The sequence below is a fragment of the Misgurnus anguillicaudatus genome, chromosome 9 (assembly GCF_027580225.2).
Source record: "Misgurnus anguillicaudatus chromosome 9, ASM2758022v2, whole genome shotgun sequence".
In the NCBI taxonomy this organism is placed as follows: domain Eukaryota; kingdom Metazoa; phylum Chordata; class Actinopteri; order Cypriniformes; family Cobitidae; genus Misgurnus; species Misgurnus anguillicaudatus.
In genome coordinates, this window is record NC_073345.2 from 1295423 (window position 1) to 1313421 (window position 17999).

At 37.9% G+C, this 17999-nt stretch overlaps 1 protein-coding gene across 1 annotated transcript in view; it reads right to left on the reverse strand.

The window, feature by feature from the left end:
- Positions 1-17519, reverse strand: part of LOC129423511 (arf-GAP with Rho-GAP domain, ANK repeat and PH domain-containing protein 1) — a 41191-nt gene extending 23672 nt beyond the window's left edge. Inside the window, exons 1-18 of the mRNA XM_073871013.1 lie at positions 17377-17519; positions 16832-16917; positions 16642-16691; positions 13669-13843; positions 13427-13534; positions 10269-10394; positions 10089-10149; positions 9886-10006; positions 9650-9807; positions 8563-8669; positions 8135-8435; positions 7880-8047; positions 6992-7166; positions 6855-6899; positions 4435-4552; positions 954-1053; positions 659-851; positions 520-565 (exon numbers count right to left, since the gene is read on the reverse strand). Of these exons, the coding sequence (XP_073727114.1) occupies positions 520-565; positions 659-851; positions 954-1053; positions 4435-4552; positions 6855-6899; positions 6992-7166; positions 7880-8047; positions 8135-8435; positions 8563-8669; positions 9650-9807; positions 9886-10006; positions 10089-10149; positions 10269-10394; positions 13427-13534; positions 13669-13843; positions 16642-16691; positions 16832-16917 (2138 nt within the window). The 5' untranslated portion in view covers positions 17377-17519. The remainder of the gene's footprint in view (positions 1-519; positions 566-658; positions 852-953; positions 1054-4434; positions 4553-6854; positions 6900-6991; positions 7167-7879; positions 8048-8134; positions 8436-8562; positions 8670-9649; positions 9808-9885; positions 10007-10088; positions 10150-10268; positions 10395-13426; positions 13535-13668; positions 13844-16641; positions 16692-16831; positions 16918-17376) is intronic.
- Positions 17520-17999: the final 480 nt, after the last annotated feature.

Below are 17999 nucleotides of genomic sequence, written 5' to 3' on the forward strand. Positions count from 1 at the left end.
GATAAGGGGCTATTTTGGGCATGTTTTACTATATAAAGAAGTTTCAATTTAATATGTGTTGTGTTATTACGTTTATGTAATACTAAATTGCATTGTTTCTGATATATATTTTAAAGATGCGTGTTTTTTTAGTTACCGTCATAGAGAACAGTAGTACTTTCCCTGTGAGTTAAATACTGCTGAAAAGACCTTCAAGGCTTGGATAAGCTAATCAGACATTAGTGGGCGGGAGCTGTAAACACTAGCGCTTGCCAACAGAAGATGTTTTTTTGTTTAAAGAGACGTTATTTTATGGTTGGCTGGACATTTTTGGAGGTGCAGAAGGAAAATCTGGGCGGGCAATACCCCCCCCCCCCAGCCCCCCGTAGACCCGGCCCTGCTATGAATGCTTAAATAGTTTATTTCTAAAATGTTGCATGCACAAAAATAGATGTCTAAACATGCTGCACACAGCTTTTAAGCCTATTTGGCCAAATTCTGTCTAGGCAGGTACAGTAGGTGCTCAGTTGAGTGACAAACCTCTCTGCAATGTGCAGCATGATGCTGTTCTCATTTTGGTGCAGATCTACAAAAAAGAAGCATTCATTTATTAATGAAAATTAACACCACAGTAACAGCATGTGATAAACATATGGGTTATCTGACATATAATACTGACAGCTACGTGTGTGAGAGTCTAGCTGCAAATTGTCTCTAGAGCAGTGTGCCAGCGTATATATGTTTAGTGTTCCTGTCTGTAGTGTACACCACACTTCAGCACAGTCAAGAGCAGCACCCTCCCTTATAGATGCCCTGGACACAGCAAAGACGCCTTCAAGATTCTCATCCAACACCGCATCCGCCAGGACAATCTATACACAGTACATTTACTACAGTCACTGTTGTAGTATGCATAGACTTTTATTAACAAATAATAATGATTATAGTGGACTCACTGCATGAGAGCATGTTACCTTCATGATATGCAGCATATGAGTAAGGAGAACATCAGGCCCGTCAGCAGAGCAAATCAGTCTGTCTGTCAATGTTAACACCTCAAACTCATGAGTTCCCCTGTTGATAAATGTTATTATATGCTTAAACATGTATACACCTTTCACATTAATTTGCTTTTAGAGCAAAATATAAATAACAAGGATATAAAGATTTTTTACATTTATAATTTTAAACAAATTAGAGTACGCTAAATAGATTGAAAACTATTTTGGAGTTCTGAACCATTGACACAACTGATCGCAATTAGGAGAGACCAGAGCGAATTGTCACTCTTATTAATAGTAAACATTTCCCAGGATATGTTCATTATTATTCATTTAAAGTTTTTGCATCATTATAAAATTTAATGTAGTAATTTACTGCCTAAACATATGTGATGGTTGAATGTAGATTTGTGAAATTATAATTTATCATTAATTTACATTTTGTCTATAATTTCTGAAAATATCTAGGCAAAATTTGCTTGTTTAAGTCCAGAAAAATAGCGATTTATAGTGACAAGCTGAAAAGACAGCGTCTTTAAAGGTCACATAACACACGCCTTTTCTGCTTATCTCATGTTAATCTTGAGCACCTATAGAGGAGCATTACATTTTTCATATATCCAAAGAGTCTTTAGTTTTATTAGATTCATAAAAGACAGATCAGCTGTACTGATACTTTCCAAATAGGCAGTGTAATATTTTCACAATACTCCAATACAGATTTCTAAATTAAAATTTCCAAATTGTTTCATTTGCCCTTTATGATGAGTAATTTTCATCAGTAATCATTTATGTCATTGAATATAGTAAACCACTTTTATGCACTTTAATGTGTTTGTCTTTCAGTTTGTTTAGGTTTAGTAAATGGGACATTTTTTTAACTCTATTTTTTTACTATATTAACATTATGTATTTATATTTAACTTGATTCATTAAATCAGTGGTCTCAAACTCCCGGCCCACTTGCGGCCCGCCCTCCTCCTCTCTGCGTCCCGCAGCACCTTTCAACAATATAACATAATCTGGCCCGCAGAAAGATTTTTATTCACTTTGTTTCAAATTCGTTTGATTTTTAATTTAAATGTTAAGGGTTTGTTAACATGTCGCGTCTAACAACGCGTGTTAAAACGAGTCAAGGCGCTTCTTACTTTCTAAAGTGCTCTGGAGCGGAAGATGCGCTCCGTGGCGTGGCGTCACCCTGTAACAATCAGCCCTATGGGTTGTGTCACAAATAGATAAAAGGGGTCGGATTTAACTGTGTGAGATTAAAAGAGTAAAAACGATGAGACAAACAAGTGTAATCAACGTAAATAAGTGTATTTACAAACACAAGGTACTTAAAACAACACACTAAAACTCAAGACTGTTAAAAGAAAGGAATAGGGATGTCCCGATCCGATCACGTGATCGGAAATTGGCCCCGATCACGTGGTTTCAGACTAGATCGGAATCGGTCGTTACCTTCAGATCAGGACTCGGATACATATGCAGGGTTTAAATTGGGCCAGGACCGTCCGGGGCACATACTGAAGGTCTCGCTTTGCTCCGCGCCAGTGTACGCGCTGCACTGGTGCGTGTGAACTGACGCGAATAATGACGTTTTTCCATTCATAGGCTTCACACACTCGTGCATGCGGTGCATCCACGACAAAACTGGTTATTACCGCTCATTTAAATGTCGCGTCGATCGTTTTTGTCATGTGCTCAGTTGATCTACAACAGACCGCAGCTCTGTGTCTCACTTAGAACCTCAAGAAACCATCTACAGGAGGATCACATTACACATTGTAGAGATGAGAGAGAAAGGTAAGAATGGTGCACACGTCGAAAAAACTTAATAGAAGTCTATAAACAAAGTATTAAAGTATGTACAGCCATGTCAATCACCTTATTACAATATGTTAACTAGATAACTGGATACAACTTATTGTATAGTTTAATAAAATAATGTATTTTGATTATACAAATCAATTACGACCTAACTAGTGATAGTTTAACTAACTGCTGATCAGCTTAGGGAATCTCTATGGCTAATTTATAAGACATAGCCTATTGCTGAATCAGTATGTTGTTTTTCTTGTTAATTGAGTCTTTTTGGGTAGCCTATCTTATGCCTAGAATTAGTCAAGGAGGTTGAGTCTTATAACTTCCTTCAAAATTTGATCAATTGTGCATAATGACATGTGCAACAAATGCATATAGGGTGTCAGACTCATAGATTTGGATAATTTAAAGTTCAGGTTTTAAAGTTTGGCTCAACATGAGGCACAGCTTTAAAGCTGAAACTTATAAAATCTTATTAGAGGTCCAAAATGTCATCGAAACACACCAGTCGCTTTGCTGTCATCAGGATTAAACATGTTACCCCTCGAACCCTCCCTCCTAACAGACCATCCCAACAAAACAAATCCCAATTTAACCCCCTGTACATATATACTATATATTCTCATTATTTTTTAACACATCTATAGTTATGCGCTGGCACAGAGTTAGACCCTTTTGACTCCACACAGAAACAGCAATGCGTGCGTCATGACATAAGGAACATCCTGGATCCTGGTTTTTCGCTCTTCTTTTTCTTTTTTAATGTATTATAGAAGTATCGGATTGGGACTCGGTATCGGCAGATACTCAAAATCAAATGACTCGGACTCAAGGGCAAAAAAACCTGATCGGGACATCCCTAGAAAGGAATATAAAAACCAAACCTAAAACAATCTAAAAGTCCAAGTGTGCTAAAAGTCCAACCAAACCCATCTAACGTGGATGACCAGAAGCAGTTTTGACTTGAAAAATGCCCCATGAGACTTGGACCTGTAACTTCAGCAAATTGTGGCTCTACAAAGTTTGACCAGTGTGGAGCATTTTGTGGAGGATTGCTTGTTTGCCAAAAAAAAATCACCTTCATAGTCGTAGGCATGTTTGTATATAAAAATGTACAAATCCCCCTAAAAATTAACTTTAATTTCAGGTTGTAATGTCACAAAACAGGAAACACTGTATCTCACAAGGAACTGTAAAGCTACAAAAAGTTATCGAATTGATACAGTAAGGATGGGGGTAGGCAATGTCGGCTCTGGAGAGTCGCAGTCCTGCGTTGCCTACCCCTGAGTTATGGAATAGACAAAAATTGCTTTCTGTATAACACTGCTCCAATCAGAAAAAACAGCCCTAAATATGACATAAAAACAGGAATGTGGATTGGAATGTGGCTTTACAGGCCAATCACATGATCTCTTAAGTGGCCCGTTTAGTTGTGATGCGCCCATTATCATAGGTCTGGTCCAAAACCTTTTCCAACAGGCAAACATTCTGAGTGTACAGCTATAAAGAACATTTTCATAAATGTGTTCTATACCTGTTTTTTATTTTATTGATTTTTTTAGAAAATTGTTCTTACTACTTGAACAAGCATTTAAAATTAAAGAAAAAATAAACTACTACTACTACTTACTGTGCAGAGCAGTTAAACACTGAGATGACCTCTGTTAAATCCAGTACATCACAAGCAGCCGATTCATTCTCCTGTGAGAACAAGAAACGCTCCTCATCCAGCTTTCCATGAAGTTCCTCTGCAAAAAAACAGATCATTTAATTTTTTATGTCTTTTCTATGTCAATTTTGGTAACTTAAAATGTAAACAATTAACACATTCTAAAGTAAAAGCCACAAAGCCATAAAGGGCTGTACAGTGCGACATATATGTAAGCATGTGCTATGTAAAAACAGTTCTGTGCGATGATGAATACATTTTCCATTGTAGCACATGTGCAAAAGTAAAGTTTTGTGTATTCATAATAGCTTCTTAACAGTGTGTGAAGTGATTTCCTTGTGCTTGTTCATGTGTGTGTGTGACATTGACGGCGCACCGTTATTAAACATGGTAGTTGTAGTCTACTGTAAAACTTAAAACTCGGGTCCATGCTGCATTGAGTCATTTCGTACAACTACATTTCCCACAATTCCTAAGTAACGCGCCCATAATTTCAACACCACTGCTAGTTGAGCTTATTGACGGAAGAAATGCACTTGGAATAACGCGAGCATAGTTGGATAGAGTCTACTACAAGAAGCAAAATATGCGTCAACAGCCTGTTAATCATTAATGATTTGGGACAAATATGTTATTTAATGTTAAACTATGTGAGTGGCGCGGGTGGTATTTAAGCAGCGGACAGCCACCGACAGATACATTCATAGAACATAATGTGTTTGATTTTTAATTACATGGCACGTGTGCAATCCCCTTTCACGAGTTTACACGTACATGAAATTACAATAAGGTAGTTGGTATATATTAATTTATGTGTATTTGGTGTGCTCTCCGGGAAGGGCTCTAAGCTCGGAATTTGGCCCGAACCCAGAGTACCTTTTTAATCACTGGGAAAAAGAAACAGCCAAGAATGAGGTGATGGGGTGGTGGAGGGATGTTCTGAAACTTGTCGCGGGATAGAGGTGAGAGACGGGTTTATATAATGGCTTCCTTTTGCACTGATTGGTTGATTCTCTGAAAGTGCGCCTTCCCAAACTTGTTAAAATAAAACTTCATTTAGGTAGAAACAAAAAAGGTTTTTATGGTATAGGCTTGTTTTTGCTAGTTTGCAAATGTAGTCTTTTATTAAGAGTTTGTGATGTCTGCCCACAGATCTATTCTACTTTTATGTGTAGTGTTGAGGTGTAACCCCGGATTTCCACCGACTGCGGAACGGCTGCTGAGTCAATCGGTTTCCATTCAAGTCAATGTGTGTATTTTCACTGACTGCGTTCCGAATCCGTCACGGCTCCGGCAATCCGCAGCCCTCCAGAACAAATACGCAGAGCTTCTATTTTTGCTGGACACCGGACAGCTCCGCAGGGCGGAGCCATGACTACATCGCGTGATCATACCTGAATTCGTGAGATCTCGTGTTGTGATCTGGGCTGGTCCAGCAAAACGTCATAATTTAACATCATAATGGGCGGAGACAGAACTAGATATTGCGTGATCATTACGTGAATTTGCGAGACCTCATGGGTCCTCGTCACTTCAGCAAGCAGCCGTTCTGCAACAAATACGGAATAGGTGCACTCTTCAATTTTAAGCAAATAAAGAAAAAACTTTGTCTAAAACTATTTTTGTAATGGTTTGTATTTTTTGGTGATCTGTATGGGAACTTGATGTAAGTGATGAACTTCGTGTTTGTTTACAGACATGATAATTTAATGGTAATGATGAAGTTTTATGTTTGTGCTACAACAGTTTATCCTGCGTTACAAAACTTTCAACCTCTGTTGCACAAGTGCTATGTGCAAAAAAAGTTAATGTACAGCCCTGCCATGGGTAATTACAGCTATGCTAATATTCAGTACAGCAGTTGGGTGAGTTGGGAGTGATCTGCAAAGTAGTGGAAACAAATGCTACATTTCCTAAAAAAGTGTTCAAGAGGCATTGGCTAGATGATAAAGAAAAGATGGCTCAAATAGAGCCTTGAATGAAACCAGTGGTAAAACTGTTGATGAAAATTATCTGAAATGTTTAAAATGGACAAACTGGGTGCGACCAGAAGAATAAGACCTTAATAAGGTTAGATGCATTGCACACCAGTAAATCTAGCTAAAATAAATGTCTTCATTTCATGAAAAATAAATATTTCATTTTTATATCACGGTTATTGACAATACCAGTTTATTGCTACACACCTACAAAGTTTTGCTGATGGTTGAATCTGAGTGAGAATTATATGAATTTTGGTAAAAGTGAATGCTGAACTGTTTTTTGTGTTGCATTGAAACTGATTCACATGTTCTGAGTATTGATAAAATGATTGGAAAAAGTATTATAAACAAGAACTTTACATAGACAAGTGTGTTCTACATGTTGTTCTGTAACCTTACCCAAATCTTCTTCCGAACATTGCAATCTGTCAAAGGCAGGCACCTCTTTAAAACAAAGCAATACAAACCCATATCAGAACACAACAATCACATCAAACATTTTATTTTCCTAATTTAAATGCACCAATCAAACATACCCACAGACTCGTTGTGTCGCAGCAGTTCTGCCTGTAAGACTTGTCCAGTGCTTTCAGCTATGATGATGGCGGAGGGGAACTCGCAGTCTGTGGCACTACACAAAACTTTCGCCCCAGAGCACAGCAGAGACAGAGTCTCATCTACATTAGGACCACAAACCACCTCACGCAGCCTCTAAAGTTTGGGAAAGAGGACAATTTATGGTCTGAAACAAACATAAAAATTAGGGGCGGGACTTTAACGCCTTAATTAAGATTAATTAATTACACCAAAAATAACGCATTAAACATTTTTAATCACACTTATTTTTGCACCGCAGAACATTTCTCATTGGATGAGTTTCGGCGGACCGATTATACTGGAGCACCAACTAGCGTTCATGACTTCAGACAACAACAAACCACAGTGAACATGAACGAAGAAGCTGATGAGATCGCTTTGGTTGGCCCCGTGGATGGGAATTTTTTTATAAAAAACGAACGTATGGAAGCGTAGATAAGAGCATGGTTGTGTGTAAGCTATGCAACAAGGAATTCACATATCACCCGCAGCACATCGAGCCTCAAGTATCATCTCAATGCAAAACATATAGCAGCTAGCGTGGACGTTAGCCCGACTCCGGGTGCAACGACTTGGTTGAACAAAAATAAACAATATTTTGTTGCTTAAGCTTATGTCTTCAGTCATTATTCATGGTATACTAAAAAATCCATGTTAAAAAATAACTTCTCAATGTTCTCAGGTCAAATATTTATATGTGATTAAAATGTGATTAATTTCGATTAATTAATTACAAAGCCTCTAATTAATTAGATACATTTTTTTAATCGAGTCCCGGGCCTAATAAAAATATGATGAATTTAATGTTTGATGGCAATATTTCTGACCTGGTTAAGAAGCGTCTGGCTTGTAGCAAGTGGATGTGCTTTGCGGTAAAGTCCTTTATGGTACTTAGTGAGAATAAACTCTGCCCGCGGTTCAGGAGAGACATCAGGCCCGATCTGTTCTGCGGGAGGGATGTTATGACCCCACACACTGTTAGCTGATTTATTTCCATACAAAACAAACAACTGTGGAAAGAGAAACATTTGTATTTGCTGTAACAAAACTTGAAGTTAACAAAAAATTATAGATTTGTATTAATACAAAACAAACAACTGAATTAAAGGCTCTGTCCAAACCTTATTATCTAGTTTTAGACTTCGGACTTTGGACCTGTTACTCCCCATAGATCGATGTGCACCTGCGCAGGCTTCGCAGATGACCACTAGTAGGTTCACAGATGCCCACTCAGGGTTAGCAGCACCACAGTCAGCGCAAACCTTATTCCAAGGGCTCCTCCACAGCTGATTGGTCACCTCATTGCAAGACAGTGCGCTGCGAATCACATCATTTAGAGAGTCCAGCCACATAGTTGCGTCTTTAGTTGATTCTGCAGAGAAACTGTACAAACATGTAAAGTTACTTTAAAGTTACCAACTGTAAACAGTGCATGTAAAGAATAAAAATGCGACCAGATAGGGAGGTTTTTCATTTAGAACTTCTTCAAGAAAATATAGAAGACACTCACTTAAAGGTCCTGTACGGCGTAATGAGACTAAAGGTGTGCCGGCCTGTGGGCTTGACAGATGCTATATTCATAGACACATACGTCATACCAAGACCTAAACTGAAATCCTGTTAAATCAACAGAGAATTCAATCTGTAAACTTCACATTGCAAAGTAAAAGAGTAATATATAGAAGAACAAAGATTCAACATTTTTGGTCATTTTCAGTGTAAGATTTAATCTTAACACACTCTCAAAGGCAAGAGTCACCCCAAAATGATTTCATTATTTTCTGTAGCACAGTTGCATCAAACATTATCAGCTTGATAAGTCTGACGTCATGCAGCGCTTCCGGGTCCAAATGATCTTAAATGCTATATTTCACAGACAAATCATGCTTATATACACGCAATACTAATTTTTATCTCCATAACAAAATCTGAGATGACCAGACATGACATCATGGACATGGATTTTTACAAAATAATATATTGCTGTCGTTGATTCCGTGAGCCTGGTGACTGCAGTGAACACTGTGACTTTATACAATTTTCATGTAAATGTGTAATATAAATAAATTGTCCTGATAAACGTTTAAATAATATCCTCTATCAAAATGACTGGAGACTTGGATGCAGAAACAGTATTCCTTACATCATGACTTAATAAGCGGATATACGGTAGAACCAAGAAGCCAGAATATCTACTTATACCACTGTAAAGAGAGCAGTGTGGGCTCGTGTCTGCTCTAATGAGGGGCGCAAATTCAAAATATATGTTTGTTGCGTCATGTGAACCATGTGCATCACGTCTTTTGTCAAAATAAGGTCAAAACCGTTTATGATAAAACAGACGCTCACATTCACAAAATACACGCAAGACACACATTTAACAGTGAACTCTTACACATGATTATACATTATGTGAGTATCTGGCAAACGCGAGCGTCTCTTTTATAATAAACCCTTTAGACGCGTCTTGAGTGAGCTTGTTAGAGGGGTCATGTTCAAAGAACATATATTTATTAATTTATGAGTTAAAACTGACAGAGCAATCGACAAGACATAGTGACAGGGAGTGTTAAAATACCAGACAGAAATCTTCACACCTCTTTACTGCTGTAAATCCAAAGGTTGTGTTCAAAGATAGCAGCAAACACCTTCTTCCGTGGATCTTTCATGGTCAGGGGCCCATGTTGTGTGGGTGAAGCGACGGGTTGCCCCCCGCGAGAGGCCAGGAGAGATGCCACCCAGCCCTCCTGCACAGCTACAACATAACACGTTCACAGCACAAACATGATTGTTTTTCAGTGGTATACTGTAGTATTTTAAGATTATAGCTTACCCTCACTGTGAGCCATGAACTCAAAGTGTTTTTTTCTAAAGTAAATTGAAAAGCGTCTGTGATCCTGCTTGCATACGTTGGTGATGCTTGACACATGAAACACATATTCTGTGAACCTGTTCTGTTACACAATGAACATCAGATTTGTCATTATCATGGGACATAATAAACGGAACATTTAAAAGACATTAAAAACAACTCACTGTTCGTTTTTTCCACAGTGACATGAGCTGACCATCCATAGAGGCCCATAAAACATTGTGCCTAAAAGACAACATTGTTGCTTACTACATTGATTGCATTATTTTACCATTGTTATACATTTCCTTACAACCTTGTCTACTATTACAGTGTACAGATTTATATATTATATCGTTTTTTACTTGCGTCCTTTCCATACGTCCAGCCAGCTGGATTGTGTCACCACACTTTCACAGTGAGATTTAACAGATGTCTTATGTGTCTGTGATACTGTCTGCTTCCTTCTGCTTACACGAATGGTAGCAGCACTGCACATAAACAATTCAAGATTTGTAATGCTAAGAGAAATGTCTTTCATGGTACAGTAAGGAGGACATAAAATCAGGCTAATCTCACAAAAACTGGTTGTCCATTTTTTCTTACCAGCTTCAGTATTTCACTCTCTCACACACATCTAGGGGTAATTTTAGTCAATCATTATTGTAATGTGAATTGGGGTAATGTTCCCCTAACTGTCATGAAAGTAATATAAATCTCTTAAATAAAGCTTACGTTTTTACAAACTATACATTTTTTTTGATTGTGTGGTGAAATATGAGACTCATTATTCAGAATTCAGTAGGGGAGAGCGGTGCACAGCCCTAACGCTTTTTGGTTTTGGCTTAATCACTCAAAAAATATTTGAGTTTGATAAATTATATTTTTACACAAGCAAGCAACACACACACATCTCTGCTACAAATGAACATATGAAGTTTGTTTCTATTACTTACCATTCTTGGACAATTACACCAAACGTGACAGAAGTGCAAACGTTACAACTTATCCCATAGGCGGGGTTAACTGTAACAGGTAGGGGGTTAGTTGTAACACTTGCTAAAAATTAAGTTTGCAGGCAAATATTTCAATACTTCAATATTTTTGTCTATTTACTTGAAGTGGATATTATTTATATAACTGTCTATAATAGACAGATATCCACACTGTATTCATTCATCCAGCCCTTGTCTAACAATTGTTCCATTATGAATGGATACAAATGTCTAAATATGTGAGAAAAAGCAGCACCATTACAGTGAGGAAAATTTTGCAAGTTCTCCCATCATGGAGGGGTCTGAAATTGCCATCGCAGGTGCATGTCCACCGCGAGAGACACAATCTAAAAAAATCCAGAAATAACAATACACGATTTCTAACTATTCATTTGCACGACACAGCTGCAAACAAGCACTTGAACACCTATCTATCAGCTAGAATTCTGACCCTCAAAGACCTGTTAGTCTGCCTTTAAAATGACCACCTTCACTCCATTTATTATCCTAAATTAGATGCACCTGTTGTTAGCATAAAGACACCTGTCCACCCCACACAATCAGTAAGAATCCAACTACTAACATGGCCACGACCAAAGAGCTGTCCAAAGCCACTAGAGACAAAATTGTACACTTCCACAAGGCTGGAAAGGGCTACAGGGAAATTGCCAAGCAGCTTGGTGAAAAAAGGTCAAGTGTTGGAACAATCATTAGAAAATGGAAGAAGCTAAACAAGACTGTCATGTCCAGGCCCGTCTTAAGTTTGCCAATGACCATTTGGATGATCCAGAGGAGTCATGGGAGAAAGTCATGTGGTCAGATGAAAATAGGACTTTCTTGTCATACCGTAAAACTTCAAATAATAGCCGAGTCCCAAATAGACGCCTGTCTCTTTTAGACGCCTGGTGTGACGACAGGTTTGGGTAAATAAACGCCTGTCTTTAAATAAAGGCCTGGTCTGTTTTTTAGTTTCGGGTTGTATTTAATCTTCTAAAACCCGTCAGATAGTCTGTTTAAGACAGTTCTATGGTGCAGATTGAACACGCTAAAGTTTTTTTTGCTTACCGGTAGATGTCACGTGACAGACGCAGTCGTTCCTTTACTCATCACTATGACAACACAACAAGCTTCGTCGCCAGGATTGAGGTGATGATGACAGTAGCGAAATGGCAATCGGGAGAGTCAGGACTTTTCCCGGTGGGCCGGTAGTGTTTTGGGGCCGCTGATAATAGCCGGGCTTTCAGTCTTTTGTCATGCATGCACTCCCGCCACACATTGTATTTCTCACGCGGAAACACTATTAATCATATTTAATATGCTGCAGCGCCTAAAATGTATCTGGCCGCACTGCTCTCTCTCTCTATCAAGCCCGTCTTCCCTAGAGTTCTAGTCGAGCGAGCCAATACAAAAAAAAGAAAGAGGCTACACAATAGCCAATCAGAAAATAGCACTGTTGTATCTGGGTAAGATTTCACGCAACAACCAATAAAAAAACATATCATTGTTTGCTTTATTTATACTGCCAATAATTTAAGACTGTTGTTATTACACGAACTAATTTGTTAAACACATTCAAATTAAAAATAAAACGTAATTCGTGTGGAATGTGGTAACCTCCTGCTGTCATGCTGGAACAATTAAATTAAAAGCCTGTCTCTTATAGACGCCTGTCTCTTTTAGACGCCTGGTGTGATGATAGGTTTGGGAAAATAAAAGCCCGGGCTATTATTTGAAGTTTTACGGTAAATGTGAAGCATGGGGGTGGTAGCATGACGGTTGGGGGGGGGGGTTCTGCACATGGGACAGGGCGACTGCACTGTATTAAGGAGAGGATGACCGGAGCCATGTATTGCGAGATTTTGGGGAACAACCTCCTTCCCTCAGTTAGAGCATTGAAGATGGGTCGAGGCTGGGTCTAGCACACAGCCAGATAACCAAGGAGTGGCTCTGTAAGAAGCATATCAAGGTTCTGGTGTGGCCTAGCCAGTCTCCAGACCTAAACCCAATAGAAAATCTTTGGAGGGAGCTCAAACTCTGTGTTTCTCAGTGACAGGCCAGAAACCTGACTGATCTAGAGAAGATCTGTGTGGAGGGGTAGGCCAAAATCCCTCCTGCAGTGTGTGCAAACCTGGTGAAAAACTACAGGAAACGTTTGACCTCTGTAATTGCAAACAAAGGCTACTGTACCAAATATTAACATTGATTTTCTCAGGTGTTCAAATACTTATTTGCAGCTGTATCATACAATAAATAGTCAAAAAACCATACATTGTGATTTCTGGACTTCTTTATGTCTCCCACAGTGGACATGCACCCACGACGACAACCCCCAGACCCCCCCATGATTTCTAAGTGGGAGAACTTGCAAAATAGCAGGGTGTTCAAATGGCAGTGTGAATTCAATACAGAAAAAACGAATTGCTCAACCCTGTGCAACAATGTTAACAGTCCATGTTACAACTAACCCCGCATTAGTTTTTGCCCCACGCACCCCTACTTCTTTTATGTATGAAATAATCTTGCAATACCGGGGCTTCTTATGCCTGTCAGGGTTGTTTCGTGATTTGGGAGTCTGGCTGATTTGTCCATTGGTAACAAGCTCTCCATTGGTAACATCCATAGTTTGGTCTATGGAACTACAAAAAAAGATGAACAACATGATGCAACATCAATTTTTAGATTGTTGCAATGAATCTCTAGACTTTTCTTAAAAAAATTTCTTAGAACATGGTATTTTTAAAAACAAATAAAAACAGTAAAGATACATTACTTTGCATTGTCTACATTCTGGTGCTGTTTACTTTGAGATTCTTTGAGAGATTTTGGAGAATCAGAAGTGATATCCTCGCAAGATATAAAGTTAGTGTCTTCTTGAAGGCCAGAGATGGTGCGCAGGTGACTAAATGAATCTTGCACACTTATCTCATGTTTGTCGTTAACCTTTCCTGTGGAATATAAGAAACAACCAGGGGCCCGTTTCAATAAGGAGGTTCAACCAACTCTGAGTTTAAACTTGAACTCTGAGTTGACTTACTCTGAGATAGGAAACACTGAGTTTTCGGTTACAGAATAGCTGATCTAAGTTAGTTTAATCGACTCTGAGTAGGTTGACTCTGAGTTAAGCGCGTGCACAGCCACAATGAAAAGCCATCATCAATGGAGCTCAGATATTACGATTTACCATGGCAACAGCACGTGACAAAGAGGTCTTAATCATTTTTACTACTAAAAGAGTTGTTTTTGGAAATTGCTACTCTAGTAAATGCATACATTTAATTTTTCATCAGAGTTAAAATATCCGAAGTAAATAAACTGAGGACTGTACGTTATTATATTCATTTACATACAGATGCAATCCCATGGACAAAAATATGACAGCAGCTCAGCTAAAAATGAAATTAAGCATAATACTTTGTCATTAAAGGCTACGAACTTTACAAATGTTTGTCATAAATAAAACAGAAATTCGGCGAGCCCTAACCACTGCACACAGCACTACCCACTAGACCAGCGATAATGACGAGTGGATACATAAGAAATGTCAAGGCTGTTTAGATGTAAGAGCACCACAAAGACTGATATTAGTCATATAAGGATATTTAGATATCTAAAATGACTGCAGTTGAGAAGTTAGTTGAAAGTTTAGTGTAATATATAAAAATATAAAGTAGTAAGTTAAAATGGTTTGCACTGGCAATTTAATTATAACTTAAACACAGCTAAAAATATTTTACAGTGTAAAAATGTGCGCAATGAATGAATGTACTAAAGCAACTAACAAGATTAAACATTGCTACTCCTTTAAAAAAGGGGAGGAGACCACAAGAAACTCAGAGTTTACAGGATAAAACCTGCTCCCGACCAGGTTAGGTTCACAGAGTAAGTTACCCAGGAAACAGACTCTGAGTATAAGTTACCTCTCCTTCTGAAACAGGCTTGACTTACCCCGCTGTCTCAGGTTTAACCTACCTCTCTTTTTGAAACAGAAAACTCAGAGTTTCCCTCATTTCAGGGTTAACAAACTCAGAGTTTTCACTTAACCACCTTTCTGAAACGGGCCCCAGATCTCTTGGGACAAAACCCTTGATATCAATATCATCTTAAAGGGACATTCCACTTTTGTTTTGAAAATATGCTAATTTTCCAGCTCCCCTAGAGTTAAACATTTGATTCTTAATGTTTTGGAACCAATTCAGCTGATCTCCGGGTCTGGTGCTAGCACTTTTAGCATAGCACATCATGCTAAAAAAATAACCAAAGAGTTTCGATATTTTTCCTTTTCAAACTTGACTCTTCTGTAGCAGCTGTAACATGGTTGCAGCAGGCGTATTAATATTACGCACTGCCCGAAAATAGTCCCCTGCTATTGAAATTAACCAAGGGGACTATTTTCGGGCAGTGCGTAATATCATTGAACCTGCTGCAACCATGTTACATCAGCAAAGTCCTTGATTATTACGCCAGTTTAAGAGAATAGTTCCTAGCCATACAGTATCTGCCTAGAAAATCACAACCTTTAATTTTTCGTCAATTTTAGTGCACGATGTAACTACAGAAGAGTCAAGTTTTAAATAGGAAAAAATATGGTTATTTTTGGTTATTTTTAGCGCGATGCTAATGATCTAATAAGATTCATTGGATTGTGCTAAGCTATGCTAAAAGTGCTAGCGCCAGAGATCAGCTGAATGGATTTCAAAACGGTAAGAATCAAATGTTTAACTCTAGGGGAGCTGTCCCTTTAAAGGACAAGCTCGGTATTTTACACTTAAAGCCCTGTTTTCAGATTGTTTATGATGAAATAGAACGGTTTTGACTGAAATTTGGACATATGCGGCTGCCCGAGAATTTTTGGGTGTTTGTGTTTCACCTCCCACCTTTACAATGGGTTTAATGGTGCACTGGAACAATCCTTCCTAAAATGCATGAAACTTTCGTTTACAAAGACGTGAAACTCACCGAGTGGTCAGGGGTGTTCACTGATATGCTCACACAAAAATCACTGCAAAATACGCATTCCAACAGGTTTTATCGTAGTTTTTGCCAACTCCGTTGACATGTATTAGATGTGCTGTGAGGTACGGTATTACTCCGCGCCGGGAACTTTGTTTCTATTCTTGCAATTGGCAATGGCGGATTAGCGCCACCACCTGGGCTGGAGTGTCTATTATTCAAGCTCTAAGCGGAAGAATGTACACGTGTGAGGCGTTTGGAAAAAAAGGTCCACAAGTTAACCACGAATGCTAAAACAGCTGTTGGAAAACATCTTTTGCAGCGATTTTTCTGTGAGCATATCAGTGAACACCCCTGACCACTCGGTGAGTTTCACATCTTTGTAAATGAAAGTTTAATGCATTTTAGAAAGGATTGTTCCAGTGCACCATTAAACCCATTGTAGAGGTGTGAGGCGAAACACAAACACCCGAATATTCTCAGGGCAGCCGCACATGTCGAAACTCCAGTCGAAACCGCTCCATTTCACCATAAACAATCTGAAAACAGAGCTCTAAGTGTAAAATACCGAACTTGTCCTTTAAGAGATACTAAGGTGATGAAAAAAATACTATAGTAGTTGACTGCTGAGCCCAGCTGACATTTGTTGTGTCTTACATACAGTGCTTACATTATGATATTAATATATTTATATTTATAATATAAATGTTTTATAATGATATATATTTTTTTATAGTATATATAGACATTACTGTAACTATTTCTATTGCAGAAAAATCATAACGAAAAGTACCTTCAGAGTTTATCTCTGTATCAACCTGAACATCTGGGCTGACACCATCACTGTCGGATAATTGAATGTAGTGAGCTTGTTTTATGACAATAAAGAATAATTTAAATCACACACACACACACACACACACACACACACACACACACACACACACACACACACACACACACCATGTATTCCATCAGCTTACCTCTTAGATGGCTCCTGTCCTAGTCCTACATTAAGCAAATATCTTGCTCGCGGTTTTGGCACAGGTATCATATCATGTACAGACATCTGTTAAGATAGAGTTACTTTGTGACTGTTGATATGATCAGGCACACTGGCCACAACATTATAATGTTGTCAAGATTTCATGAAAGGTAAAGAATGAAACATCAAGACCAACATTAAGAAAGTTGCGTTCACTACACTTCACTATATTTACAATTTATTTTGTGTCGGTGACGGCGAGTAGGCTGATTTAACATTTATGTATTCTAATAACATAAATGTTATTCTTAATAACAACGGCCAAAACATTTTTATAAGCACTGTAATTCCCATTAATAATTGACATAAACGACCTACATATTTTTCGAGTGAAGCAATCAAAACATGAAAATCATATGACATTTGATAACTTCAAAAACATTCATTTTGGTGTTATAAAAGGTCGCTAGATCTAATACAATTAAAAAGATCAATTATGAACAAAAAAGAACTCGAGATAATTTGCGACATACTTTAACTTACCTCTTTGAAGCAATGTGTAAGGTATTCTTGAGACTTCTGTGTCGCGAGTCTTACCGGTTTCTCCACTCACGCGCACGCAGATGGGATGGGTTACGTGAACTTAAACCTACTCAGAGCACTTTAGAAAGAGAGTTACGACAACGGAAGTGTTAAAAGCTCGTCCACGTGATTCACTTTTTAATGCATAAGAACATAATATACATACACACCGTGTGCAGAATTATTAGGCAAGTTGTATTTTTGAGGATTACTTTTGTTATTGAACAACTACAGTGCTCTTGGTCAATTCAAAATGTTTAAAAAACCCTCAAACTTAAACATTTAAGTAGCAAAAGTAAAATGTTGGCTTTCTTAAGAGAATATTTCTATGTAAACCATTATTAGGCAACTATTAGTGTGCAGAATTATTAGGCAACCACATGAAAAACAAAGATTTTCCCATCTCACTTGTTTTGTTTCACCTGGTAAAGTGGGAATAATAAACAATAAACTCCACATTTACAAATAAACATTTAATAATATATATATATATATATATATATATATATATATATATATATATATATATATATATATATATATATATATATATATATATATATATATATATATATATGACCAAT